General features: G+C 42.2%; 1 protein-coding gene and 1 long non-coding RNA gene across 8 annotated transcripts in view; one reads left to right on the top strand and one right to left on the bottom strand.

Moving 5' to 3' along the window:
• The window catches only part of MSANTD2 (Myb/SANT DNA binding domain containing 2), a 29,486-nt gene extending 18,669 nt beyond the window's left edge, over nt 1-10,817 (top strand). Inside the window, exons 2-5 of one of the 7 annotated variants that reach the window (XM_082629288.1) lie at nt 3,883-3,966; nt 4,039-4,138; nt 5,721-5,781; nt 8,612-10,817. In XM_082629288.1, the coding sequence (XP_082485414.1) occupies nt 3,883-3,966; nt 4,039-4,138; nt 5,721-5,781; nt 8,612-9,464 (1,098 nt within the window). In that variant the 3' untranslated portion in view covers nt 9,465-10,817. Of the gene's footprint in view, nt 1-43; nt 134-3,882; nt 4,139-5,720; nt 5,782-8,611 lie in introns of those variants that run through there. The other 6 variants (XM_082629289.1, XM_082629287.1, XM_082629286.1 and 3 more) reach the window with 6 other exon arrangements.
• On the bottom strand, nt 10,317-13,666 carry LOC309808712. Its single transcript, XR_014294783.1, has 3 exons — nt 13,553-13,666; nt 11,582-11,622; nt 10,317-10,472 (listed from the first exon to the last, which is right to left on the bottom strand). It is a non-coding gene; the product is annotated as an uncharacterized lncRNA (long non-coding RNA).
• Nucleotides 13,667-13,707: the final 41 nt, after the last annotated feature.

Raw genomic sequence — 13,707 nt, 5'->3', positions numbered from 1 at the left:
TTATTTGCCCTTTTCTGAACTCTACAATTTCCCTCTCTTGTAGCTGGTTCGATGCCCAGAACTGAATGCTGTGCTCCAGCTGTGGCCTCACCGGTGCTGAATAGAGAGGAAGAGCCACCTTCATAGCTTACATGTGATTCCTCTGCTTATACAACCCAATACTGGATTTACTTACTTTGGCAAGATAGCTGCATTGTGCACTGTATTTAATGTTACGTGTACTGTAACCCTGGGTCTTTCTCTGCATTGCTGCCGTTAAACCCCCAATCCTGCCAATCTAAAACTCCTGCCTTTGTTTACCTGCCCCATCCCCTACCTCCAGACTCCCCTTACGTTCATCCACAATGAATGTCATCTTTATTCTCTCATTTTCTTTCACTGTAATCTTAAACTTTGGCAAAACTTTCCCTCTGTCTATAAATTGTCAGTTGTCAGCCATCTGATTTTTCTCCCTGCTTTGGTAATGGGACGTCTTTCACGTCTTTCCTGTGGTACTTTTCCTTTCCTAGTCATTGAACACTTGGCATGGTGGATTTACCAAGCATTCACTTGGCATTTCTTCCACATCAAATACCTTTGGACGTCTCTGATCTGACCACCTGGTCAGGTTGTTTCCTGTACTTTAGTTCCTCTGTTCAGATTTTTTTGACTTCTCCTGACCTCTATCCTTATAACTTCACTCAGGATATAGTATTATCTCATAGCTCTTGTCCCAGGGAGGAGACAGTAATACTGATTTACCATGGACATTCCTGACAATAAGGAAAGTGTTCTTCTACACTGTGACTAGAATAGTCTTTAATAATTTTAAGCAAATTCTTTCCCCTCTGAGATCTTAATTTTTTAAAAAATTGCTAGAGCTAAGTGACTATAAATTTCTAAGATGACTGAGGTAAAGGAAGAAGGAAGAGAAACAGGGTTTTTGTGTTGAACAGGAAATGGTTCTCCAAGGAAGCTGAGTTGAGGTTCTTGTTGGGTTTGGTATGGCTGTCCAAAATGGGAGGCAAGACTTCATTTTTCCTAGATTCCAGAGCATTATCTTAATCTAAGATTTATAGTAGGTGTTAAGTTGGTTTATTTAGGACTGTTGACAGAGACACACAATCAATTATATGTTTTGGTTAATCATGTAGAGTGTGGAAAGTGTAACCTTTTCTGATTTATTATGGATGATAAGAAGTGGAAGGTCTCCATATGTCCTTTTTATCCATTTCCAAAGTCCCTCTCATTTATCTAAACCCCAGTGTTTCTTATAGTAGCAGTCAAGCTGATGTTTAAGTTCTTGCTTTTTTTTCTTAGTTGATACGTGCTATTTAAACAGCCTCTCCTTGGATCTGTGGTCTTTACTGAATCCAGAAGATACGTCTTTTGTATATTTATGTCTTGAGAGAGTTAAAATCAATTTGGAAATCTTTCAATACATCAGATACCTATCATATGGATTTAGGAGTTACCAAACATTTTGCATTCAGACCCCTGATAGATATTTTACATATCAGCATATTGCACTATTAAAGTGTATTTCAAAAGTACACTACAAAGGAAGAGGTGGCAAGATCTGTCAGGCTTTTTTGATGAAATATAAAATATATCATCTGACTATTCTTCCATATCTAGAACCCTTAGATATTTTTAGTTTGCTTATTCATAATTACACAAGCCAAGTGAAATTTTAAGCTCGATTCGGTGGTTTCAGAGAAAGTAAATCTTTTCTGTGGTTTCCCACCATATACAGTGTCAAAGATTGGTGGCTTTGCTTATGCCTAGGTCACGTCCTAAGTGTGGCCCCTTCCTTCAAAGGAATGTTAGTTTTATTCCCTGGCTTCTGAAATAACCCTCCGTGAGAGATCCAGTTGGGCTCTTTTGTGTGCTGAATGCCTTTCTCTAGGCGGCCAGTAAGTAATGAGCAGTGGCATGGTTTCCATCTCCATTTATGGCCTTGGAAGGGTGACAGGGACATGGCTGGGACTCTCCATTTACGGTCCTTGGAGGAGCTGAGAAGAGTGGCTGGGGTGCTCTTGGAGGGCAGAAAGTAGACATTGTGAGATAAAAATAAATAGGAGACGTTTGCAATTCAAATTCCAGTCCCTGGGGGGAGGGCAGAGGGCACCGGGAAGGGGAGTGTGTAGGAAGTCAGATGAGATCTGCTGCAGGCATTTGTCTCCTTCCATTGGAAGGGTCGCTCATCACACGTTTCCCAGGTTCATTTCTGATTTGTTCCAGAAAGTTGTGTGTTACGTATTTGTGACTCTCCTTTACAAAGAGAGAGGAGGAACGCTAATTAAAGTGTGGCAGAAACCTAACTTCTTTAAGGCATCATTTGAGGCACCAGAAAAAATCTCCAGAAAGGGAGAATGAGGCAGGTGATAGGCTGGCTGGTTTTAGGACGGGGTGACTCTAGTCACTCCTCTGCTTGTGTCAGAGGGAGATCATCATCCGTGTCTTATGTTTATTATTCCTTTTGCCCATCTGGATTTCTGGCCTTGAGGGACAGATCTGCAAAGTATTTGACAGGGTGTCTTCCTGTAGTTTATCAACTGCGATTTAAAGGTACTGAACTTCCGAGGAGGCCCGATAAAGATTATTCAGAGTTGTTTTTGTTTGGCGAGAATAGAGGACATATTGGTTTATGGAGAGTCATCTCACATTCAGGAGAAATTTATAGTCTGGCTAATGTGTGGAAAGTAAGCCTGAGGTGAACTTGTTTGACACAGCTGAGTTAGAAAGTATTTGGAGCCACCAGAGAAAAAAGGGTCTTGTCTGTCACGAAAATCCTCAGAGTAAAACCCAGTAAAGCAGAGAGGAGAGCAGAAGGAAAAAAAAGGAGACAGCGATGGGACAGAGGACGAATGTAACTAAACTAAATTGGGAACTAAAGGCCCAAGGACGGGGACTAAGTCCTTGATTTATGTTTTGAAATGTCGTGTAAGGTAGCATAAGATGTACCATGAAACTAAGGAAATCATCAGAAATACGCGTTAGAGGACCACGAAGCAAGTTGAAGGGTTGTGCAAGATAATAAAACTATCCAGGTTTGATCTGTGGATTTGCATAATGATATTTGCTGTGTGCCATGAAAAAGAAGTGAAATAACACCCTTCCACCTCACTCCCCCCCGAAAAGGAAATTATTGGCTTCATTTGTTGGTGTGTTTGGCTGGCAGTTTGAGTTGGTAGAATAGGCTAGTATTATCACTGGCTAACTTTTAGATGTAGGTATTAGTGTATTGTTTCTTGATAATTGATGTTTGAGACTGGAAGTCTGTAGCATTATTGATTTGATCTCTTTTCAATTTTTGCAACTTCCCCAAAGACAGAGTGAGTTAGTAAAGATTATGGACTATGTAAGTAACAAGTTTTACCAGCTGATTTGTTTAGGCAGTTGCTTTTACCCCGTATTCCTTCTTAATCAAGGGTAAGGAAGGCTATATTCTTTGCTTTGGGCAATTCTTCTTTCTGTCCCCCCCCCCTCACTTTTTCCAAATTCTGGGCACAAGTAGCAGCTCTTTCTTTTCTGTGGCAGGTGTGCATCCTATTGGCTGGCTGGTATTTCTTGTTTTCCTTTTTTTTTTTTCTTACTCTTTTAAAATGGGGGTGGGGGTGTACAAATACGTGTATGGGACACATGCAATAATGTTGTAATGTTTCTTGTTGTTTAATGGATAATTAATTGCAAAGTAATTGTTTGAATTATAACATGTTTGAGTAAATGCTAAATTAGTATTTTTTTCTAATATAATCATGAATTTAAAATCTAGCATTCCTGTAACAATGTGTCTGTGTTTGTCTGTCTGTGTCTGTCTAATAGTAATTAATATCTGTGGTCCGTACCTGGAAGAGGAAGTACAGCTTTAAAGGAATAACAAAAGACTTTGTGTCTTAGACCCTTCGCAGGTGTTACAGTCGGGTGAAAGAACATGGTGTTGGGAAAAGAAAGAGCAGTTACACATTTGAACAGTTGGAACAGGTGTTTGGTCAGGGAGGATGGGATGCTCAGCCCTGCCAGCCTGTACTTATTAACAGTAGTGGCTTGTACCAGGAGCTGGAGTCAGATGGCAGCACTATGGAGGAGTATTCACAGGAGGACTGGGGAAACCACAGTCAGGATCTCCACGGCTATCCAACAGATCAGGAATTGGGTAAGAGAGCCAGTATCTATGTTACTTGTGTGTGTGTGCACGCACGTGCACGTGCATATACATATCTTTATATGTGCACAGGTACTTCATATCTGTAATATCTTATACCATTCCCACTGACAGCACAATGCATATAGCCAGTCTACTGGGGGCAATTTGGGTATCCTTAAACTACCAGCCTAGTGCTTAGTGACTTGGGTTCCACAAAATTCCTAAAGACACAGAAGAATTCCTAATGCTGGGCTGCACAAGGAAGCTCAGTGACAGGCTACGCAATTAAAAATATCCTGCACCTCTTAGTTCTAAGATGACTGCTAAGAGTGTTGACTCTTGGCTCGACTGGTACAGATATAACTGTCTTTTCCTTCCTTTATCCCAAATACTTTTTTTTTTCCTGTTTGTGATTTGCAAAAGATCCCTTTCTAGGCTTCAGTCTGAATAATCAATGAAGGGAAGCCTTGGTTTGAAACGAGCTGATATTTGAACATTATCAGGGATCATACTCCTTCAAACTCTGTGAAGGATCCCATGCCAACAGTAGCTGGAATGATTTATTCCCAGTCTTCACATTAAAAATGGAAAACAAAACTCGGCCATCAAATCTAAACTTGTGTGGACTAAGTAAGAGGGTATATGTAGTTGTTTTTCTTTCTTCTTTTCCGTACATGCTCCAATTTTAGTTTTCATGATTTGCAAGTACTAATCACGTTTCTGCTGCAACCTCTGCACATTCATAGCACGTTGTATAATGAGTGCTCACTTACAAGTAAATGTTCTCACTCTCCAGTGAAATACTCAGGTAGCCCCCAAGGATTGGTACTATAAATGTGCCTCCCTAGCTTAAGACAAAAGCCAATGGGCACTATTTTACAGAACTCCTGATGATAGAGAAAGGCTTAATTCGAAAGAAAAAGGATTAAATGATAATATTTCTTGTGAATGCTGCGTCTAAAAAAAATCTCTCAAATATCAGAAGAGAGAGGGAGTGAAGAAAGAGGTTATAAAACTGTAAGAGTAACACAATGTAAGAGAGAGAATTTGATGACTACAAGAATAAAAAGGACAGATGCTAAGTGATCACTACCTCTTAATTTCAGAACGGTACTGAGGTCTAAATTACTCTGGCATCCTCTAACTCTGGTCTTGCTGGAGAGAGTTAAGTCACCTAAACCTTTGGGAAAAAAATAACATGCATAGTATATATTGATCCTGATATTGGGGGAATAATTGCTCTCTAAAACCTACATAGAAAATCTAAATAGAACAGAATTATTTTCATTCTCGTTCCTTTAAAAATCATGTTTGCCATGAAATTAAGCTTTAAGCTCCTAGCTAGAAATCCACTGGTGACCTTGAAGAATTTTATACTTGTAGAGCTGGTTTCTGATCTTGCATGTAAATGTATGCATCTCATTATGTAAGAGTTATATTTATAAATCTGGCATTGGACAGTGTTTGACACTAGAATTAAGTTCTCGCATTGGAAAGTATGGAACAAACAGTAGACATGTAGCTACTTGGCTACATAAATGTATGCACCACTTAGGAAAATATAACTTTTTTCAAAACCTCTGTTTTTCAGATGAAATACCTGTCACAAAGAGAACATTAAAAATAAAACAAGAGTCTTCTGAAGAAGCACAGTAAGTAGATGTTCCACCTTTCTACAAAGTGTATTTACCTAAGTTTAATGACAAAAGTCTTGCTGTCATAAAGCATGCTCTGAGAGTTACAGCCGTGCCACTGAGAGAGCATGTCCAGTTGTTCTTCCTCATCTTCGTAGCCTAAGTTATCCAGTGGTTAATCCAAAATGTTGAGAATGTTGTATACAACAAGAAGAAATAAATATATGAAAATAAGCGTGTTTATGGTTTTTTCCTGTGTGTGGATGTGGTGTTTGGATGTTTAAATAAGATACAAAGATAAGTCACAGGGCCCAGAGTTTGTCTGGGGTTAAGTGAAATGATAGGAGGGCCAGAAGGACACCTAAATTCCTTATAATATTCCATTTTGGGACTCAAAAAGCAAGTGCTTAGGAACTACAGGGGAGGCCCAGTTGACGTAACTAGGGATGAACTCAAGCTTCACAGAATTGGTGTCACCAATCTCAGACCCCCTGAACTTTTCCCATGGTTGGAACTTCAGAAACACAACAGATAGTTCTCAGGAACTGTTTAAATAACCGGATCTAGTTCTCATTGTGCTCCATAGCTGTGAAAAGCTCATCTGAGGCTTGAGCCCAGGGAGCTCCAGGCCGAGATCAGATCAGTGGGGCAGGAAACTGACAGGCTCTGCAGAAATGTCGTGTGTGGCTGCCTCTTCTCCAGGTTTCAGCTCACAGGGTGAGAGGGTTCTAAGAGACAATTCATTTCCCAGTGCAGCAGTTTCCTCAGAACTGTTCCTTATTGATGATTTAGGGCTATGACAGTGCTGAATAAAATAACTTCATTTGGGCACGGGATCTTTTCCTTCTAAGTTTAAGTGGGATTAGCCTGAACTAGCTGATACAGCCTGTAGTCAGATATACCACCCCTCACCCACGAAGAAGAGTCAGCACTTATTTATCAAATACCTACTGTATGTCAGGCATAGGAATACAGCAGTGAGCAAAACAGACAAAAAGCTCTGCCCTCCACCCCACCTCCTTAGCCTAGTCCTCCTTGAGATCAGTAAAATATTTTAAAAGAGGACAGGAAGAATGGTAGCTATGAAAGATAATTTTTCTTTAAAGCATTGACCCATGCAGAAACATGGTCCTATGTCTTAGCCTCACAAGCACCGCAATCTAAATATTAGAAAAGTGATTGAGTGCTTTTGTGTACTCTGAGAAGAGAAACAATCTCCAGAAATGCAGTGATTTCATCCTGATGGCCACTTAGATACTTGAGTAGCTTTCAAGACAAACTAAAGTGTGGAGGATAAGTCCAGGGCAGTCTTTGGTTCAAGAAGCAACTGATAACAAAACATTAGCTCTTTGCCATCTTGAAAAGAAAATCAAGGAAAGTAAGAGAGAATGACTATGTGGAAGATTCCCCAGTTTGTTCCAAAAGCTCTTCCAGAAGGTATGAGAATTTAAGAATAAAGTTTCCAGGATCTGTCTCCTTCCAAAAAGCTGTTAGCAAACCACCATTACACCCTCTTTTCTTGCCTGTGTTTGATTGTATGTGAGTGTGGTAGTTGAGTATTTTTGTAGCTTAAACCTATGATTGATGTCGAGTGTAATTGTTTGTTGCTAAGTTGATATTTAACAAACTTCAGTCTTCCAATATCAAAGTTGTACCCTACCTGAGAAACAAATATCCTCATATAAATGTACGAATCATCATGAAGTATCCGTTGGAATTACATGAATTAAGCAGCATGTGAAACAAGAATTTCCCTGTACTTTGTCTTCTTCTGTTAACTGTCCAAATCAAAATTGAAATAATTTCTATACTTTTGCTTCCCTTTATAAAATATATTTTAGAAAAATCTCAATTCATTATCTGGAATTTTTTTTCTCTTAAAACTGAAGCTTAGGGCCTCCCTGGTGGCGCAGTGGTTGAGAGTCCGCCTGCCGATGCAGGGGATACGGGTTCGTGCCCCGGTCTGGGAGGATCCCATATGCCGCGGAGCGGCTGGGCCCGTGAGCCATGGCCGCTGAGCCTGCGCATCCGGAGCCTGTGCTCCGCAACGGGGGAGGCCACAACAGTGAGAGGCCCGCATACCGCCAAAAGAAAAAAAAAAAAAAAAAAAAACTGAAGCTTAATAATGGAATTTTTTCATCTGAATTCTAAGATCTTAATTCTGTGCTAAACTGACAGTTCTTTTAAATTTGGGAGTAGTAATGTATTTCAGACAAATGGAAGAAAATGCCCTTTTTTCATGTTTTTGTATCAGATCAATAGTCATAATCAGTTGTATGTTTTCCTATGGCCAGCGTGTATGGGCCAAACTTATTGAACTTTCAGAATCTCCAGGTTAGAAATTAATGTGTTCATTCTTTTAAGTGACACCTCCTGGTTACTTTTCTGAGTACAGCATCCTTCACCTGCTTTTGGCAGTTAGGTCTGAAGGTCATCATATGCACTATAATAGCCACTTTAAAAAGTACACGATCCTTGGTTTCTGAAATCCTAGGGTCTTATGTATCAACAGTTACTCAGTGGAATACAGCCAGACTTTAGAAGTAATGGAAAGCAGTTTTTCACTAGTTCCTAGGAACTTCCTAAGGGTGAGCATGTCTCAGATTTTAATACTATGATTATCTAGACTTGCACAGTCCAGTATGGTAGCCACTAGTCACCTATGGCTACTTAAATGTAATTTAAAATTAATTAAAAACTTAATACCTCACTCACACTAGCCACATCTTAAGTGCAATGGCTAACATTGGACAGCACAGACACAGGACATTTCCACCGTTGCAGAAAGTTCTACTGGACAGTGCTCATCCAGACACCTGAAGAATCTGACTTTTATTTCTCTTTCCAGGAAAAGAGACATCATGCAGAATATCATACAGATTTTGGAATCCGTACAGTTGAAATGGGAACTGTTTCAGAGCTGGACAGACTTTTCAAGGCTTCATCTTTCTAATAAACTGGCCATTTTTGGAATTGGTTATAACACCCGTTGGAAAGAGGATATCCGTTACCATTATGCTGAGATCAGCTCCCAGGTGCCCCTTGGCAAGCGACTCCGGGAGTACTTCAATTCTGAGAAGCCTGAGGGACGGATCATCATGACCCGAGTGCAGAAAATGAACTGGAAAAATGTTTACTACAAATTTTTGGAGATCACTATTAGTGAAGCGCGGTGCCTGGAGCTGCACATGGAAATTGACTGGATACCCATTGCCCACTCCAAACCAACTGGTGGGAACGTTGTTCAGTATTTATTGCCAGGAGGCATTCCCAAAAGCCCAGGCCTTTACGCCATTGGCTATGAAGAGTGTATTGAGAGGCCCCCCTCACCCCACATGGAGCGACATTCCCTGGACCCAGGAAAGGAGGGCCGGGTTGACTTGGAAACCCTTTCAGCACAAGCCTCACTACAGGTGGAAATAGAACCTACCCGAATTATCTATTGCTACCTCGGGATCGCTGAGGTCAGGACTCTGCAGCAATGCTTATTTTTACATTTCCAAGCAAATACCAAAACCTTCAGCAAAGATTGGGTCGGTATTAATGGGTTTTTGTCTCAGAACTGTATTGTGGATCCTGGAGTTTCCCCCAAATCCATCTATATCAAATTTGTAGAAGTAGAGAGGGATTTTCTTTCCGCTGGCTCTTTAGTTGAGTGCCTGGAAAAAGCCATTGGCTACCCCTTAAAATTTAACAACTGAATGTCATCCTTCATAAGGATTTGGGCTCTTACCTCTCTCTTCTCTACTCACATCCCGTTACCCAGACTGTCCCTCATCCAGATGCTGCCATCAGACTTCATGGAAACTCTTTCCACGATCGGGCCAGTACAACTAAGAAATCATGATAGACTTTGGGCAGAAAAAACAGACCTCACCTGAAAATGCTCATTTTGAGCCAGCAAGCTATACAGCGGACTTGCATGGTGGGTCAGTTGTTTCTTTTTTAAAAACAAAATCAATTTTTAAATGGATTTTAGAGCCCTGATGTAAACAAATGTAGGTACATTCCATATTGGACAAAACTTATACTTTGAGTTTCATATGAAATTGAAAAATTGTATTTTTTTCACGATGTTTCATTTTTACACATCTCTATGTCTCTATATAAGTATTATTTACAACCTTGAATAAATAAGCAATAGATAATGGCAAGTTAACTCTTGAGTCACAGTAAATAAGACTGTTTTTCAATATTACCCTTAGCTACTATTGTATATAATTTAGAGTTTCATTTTTTTCACCCGTCAAGTGTTTTGCTATTCCCAATCAGTGTTGCCTGCAAAGACCTTTGTTTCTGTGATGTACCAACTTTATGGTTGTGCTGCCATTTAAACTTTTTAAAAACAAAATCATTAAAGTAATTCCTGGCCTCTCGGCTTGCTAGTGGAGCTTTTTGTAGCGGAGTGTGGTCGCACTGGCAGTGGGACTGTGCTCTGACTTTACTGCTAGGGATGAACACAACAGAGCAGGGCAGCTTCACTTCCTTTCACTCTCTGTACCCCACTGACCAATGTCATCATCTCTTGTCAGAGTAACAAAGGTCACTGGACATTTCATTTTGTGCTACTTTTTAAAACTACAGAAGGATATTCCTTTTGGCCCTAAGTACATGAATTTGTAAGAGACTCTCATTCCTCGTCTTTGCACTCAGTAGTCAGGGGCAGCTCTCTCAGGAGCACAGGCGGAGAATTGATGTCATCATACTTCCTGTAAAAAAGGAGAGAAGATCTCATAGAAACATCCAAACAAAAAGTTTAAGTGATCCATAGGATAGGAAACTGTAAGGTGTCAGTCCATTAGGAGGGTAACTATCACGTTTAGATCTTTCAGTGATTTCTGTGGGTCAACTAGCACTCCAGTTGGAGGTTAGTACTCTTGGCTAAGAACTACCTTACTAGTAGAGTAGTCAAGGGTCACTTTGGTCTCATGACAGGGACTTGTTAGATTGGTTATTTATCTTTAATGATTCCCCCAGAATCTCTCGGGTACTCTAAATGGACTGCAAATCCAGGTAAGAGCTATAATTCTCCCCGTTTTTCTGTACTATTGAAGATAAAATTGCATATTGATTAAAAAAATGTACTTTCCTGCAACCTGAGTTATCTTAAATCAGTGGTTTTTCTCATTCTGATACCTCTTGGTTGGTTGATGCTTATTTTTCTAGTGACTAGAGAGCTTATAACCAATGGGATGACTTTTATTAATGTCATTTGAGTCTAGGTTTATGGAGTTGGCTGTTTCCTGATGTGAGTTGCTAAAAGTGGGTGCTAGTTCAGGGAGAGTATAAATAAATATCCTGGAATGTTTGAGTGCAGCACCTCTTCTCCCTGGACACAGGCTGTAGGTATGGGCTTTAGGAAATTCTCATGAGTTTGCTCTTCTTTGGAACTTGGAATTATAGTCCTAAAGACCGAGGCTTCATTGACCATTTTGTAGCAATAATCTCATAATATTAGTGCCAAGTGCTGCAGGAAAAAGCATTATCATCAGGAGTAGTACATGGCATCCCCCAAACTTTGCCACTGATCAGCCCTAAAACTAACATTATGCTTCATTCATTTCTTCCCCCTATCCCGCTTTTCACTGATGTTAGTTACTTAGCAGGGGCAGAACATTTGGGAACATTTAGTGAGGATGTCTGAGATCTACCTGTCGTTACTGAGAATAGGGCATTGCTAGACCACTGTGAGCAGCACAGAGTGTATGGCAAAGACTGATCCAATATGTGTTTTCACCATGTGGCTTGGGATGGGTGAGGGATAGGGGCAAGAGGACAGAGCTGAGCACTGGGAAATGGAGACTTGGAGAGAAAGTACCTTGCTGATACTGAATATCCATTCTCTTTGGCCAGAAGAATCTAGAAAAGAGGACAGGGTGTCAGATAACTATATGAGCATTTCTAAAAACAAAAAGACTATTTAGACCTTAATGAAGCCTTATAACTGATTCCAGGAGGATGGAGACACTACATTCAAATGTAAGTATCCGCATTAAAAAATACTGTAGAGATAAAAGATGAGGTATGACCAAGAGAAACACTAGTGAGCTGCAAGTCTCTTAACATATGAAACTATGAACTTAGTTCTTGCACACAACCTGTTTATTTAGGTCACTCACAGATCATCTGCACTAACATTCCCATTTTACACAAGGGTAGAGAGCAATGTTCACCCTAAACTGCATCTCAGCAAAAACTTCCAGAAAGTAATAGAACTGCTCTGCTAACTTCTACCGCTTGACTGCCTCAGGGTCAGCAGAAAAGAAGTGGCTGGAGTAGGAGATAGTATAGAAAATTCTTTGATTGGGTGAGAGCAGTGAAAGAGTCCTGAAGGGACTGTTTCAGTGTCACATGGAGAGAATCACTGCCTACACATCTTTATTTGTATCTTTACTTCTGATGTTGTAAATTATTTGGGGTGCAAATTCCGGAAAGTTAGCTACTGAGAGTGAATGTTGAGGCCCTCCCTGCCTTACGTAGCACTTGATAGGGATGAGCACAGCCTCTGTAATCAGATGCTTTGGTGCTCCTGGGATACAACCAAGAGCATTGTACTGCCGTTTTTGGAAGGAATAACTTATTTGGGGTAACCTAGGCCTGACCTGGAAATAAAGGAGGGATGTTTACAAGAGGTGCTTTGCAGTGAAGAGCAAAGTAAAAAAAAAAAGAAAAAAGAGTGTGATAGACTAGACAAACCAAACCAACAGCACCCTCCCCCCCATATATATATATACACACACACACACACAATCTACTTGACAATTCCAAGTTTGTAGGTCCCTGCATAAGGATATGAGACTAGAAGTTACCTATTCCTGTTGCCTTTGCTGTCACTGAACCGCCAAGTACTAGATTCCAGGGGTTGCATGAGCAGTCTAGTGTTTGCATAGCCGTTTCTCAAAGCCACTGCATGGCAGGTATTTAAAGAGCAGCCAGGCAGGTCACACTAGGAAGAAGCAGCTGAGAGGGTCCGCCGCCAGGGGGCGCAGAGGTGCCCGTGACCGGCTGGCGCGGGGAGGGACGGTTAAATTAAATTTCACAGTGAACATGATCTAGTCCCGGGAATTAAAGGATCAGAGCGGGCCTGAGGAAGGATGGGAGGCAGCGAAGACATGGGGATAAATAAATGGAGCGACTTGGTCCAGTTTACCTTCCCGCAGCTGCCCCCTCCTCCCCAGTCTGCATAAGGCTTTTCAGAGTTAAGCGGGGAACCGGGATCTTGTTTCCTCAGTTTCCTGCTCAGCTCCTGGGGTTTCCTTGCGCCAGTCACTTCCCTGCTTGGGTTTGCGGCGCAAGCTCCGGGTGACCCTCGGGCCTTGGTTTTAGGGAGTCTCCGAGAACCTGCTGAGAGGCCCCTTCTTCTCCGGCCACAGGTGAACACGGTCTTCGGGTTCACCGCCGGCGCATCCTCCACCGCAGCCTCGGGGCCACGCGGCACGTGCAGGGGTGGGCGTGGCCGCCTCCCTTCCTGAGCCTCTCTCCCTGCCCGCTCCCGCGGCCCAACCCGCCCCTGGCCCTGGGAAATTGGTAGTTTCGGGCAGCAGAACCGGGCCCGCGCGGCCGGCACTCTGGACCTTTCCTGCCGCCTCAAGCCCCACACTGCGGAGCCCCAGTGGCCCCGGGAAAACGCGGCTCCCCTCCTCCCCGCTTAGGCTGAGGACGCGTTACCCCCAAGCTCGGAGCCGGTTGGTCGGGCGGGAGCCCCGGCCGCTTAGGGTGTCGGGTACGGGTGGCCCCTGGACGTCGGATAATCCCCAAACCTCCCTTCCTTCCTGGCCCTCCTTCCTACCTCACTTAGCGGAGGGGGAAGGCTATGGCGTAGTCTTGAGAGTTAGGGCTCTTCTCTTCTGCCCTTGCCCCCGGCCGGCTGTGGGGGCGCCACGACTCACCCGACCCCACCCTGCGTCCTGACCCGGTGGAGGCCGCGGGAGCCGGCTGTCGGAG

The sequence above is a fragment of the Mesoplodon mirus genome (assembly GCF_964341445.2).
Source record: "Mesoplodon mirus genome assembly, chromosome: 7".
In the NCBI taxonomy this organism is placed as follows: Eukaryota; Metazoa; Chordata; class Mammalia; order Artiodactyla; family Ziphiidae; genus Mesoplodon; species Mesoplodon mirus.
The sequence above is the reverse complement of the archived record's forward strand: the minus strand, read 5'-3'. Positions and strand labels throughout refer to the sequence as shown.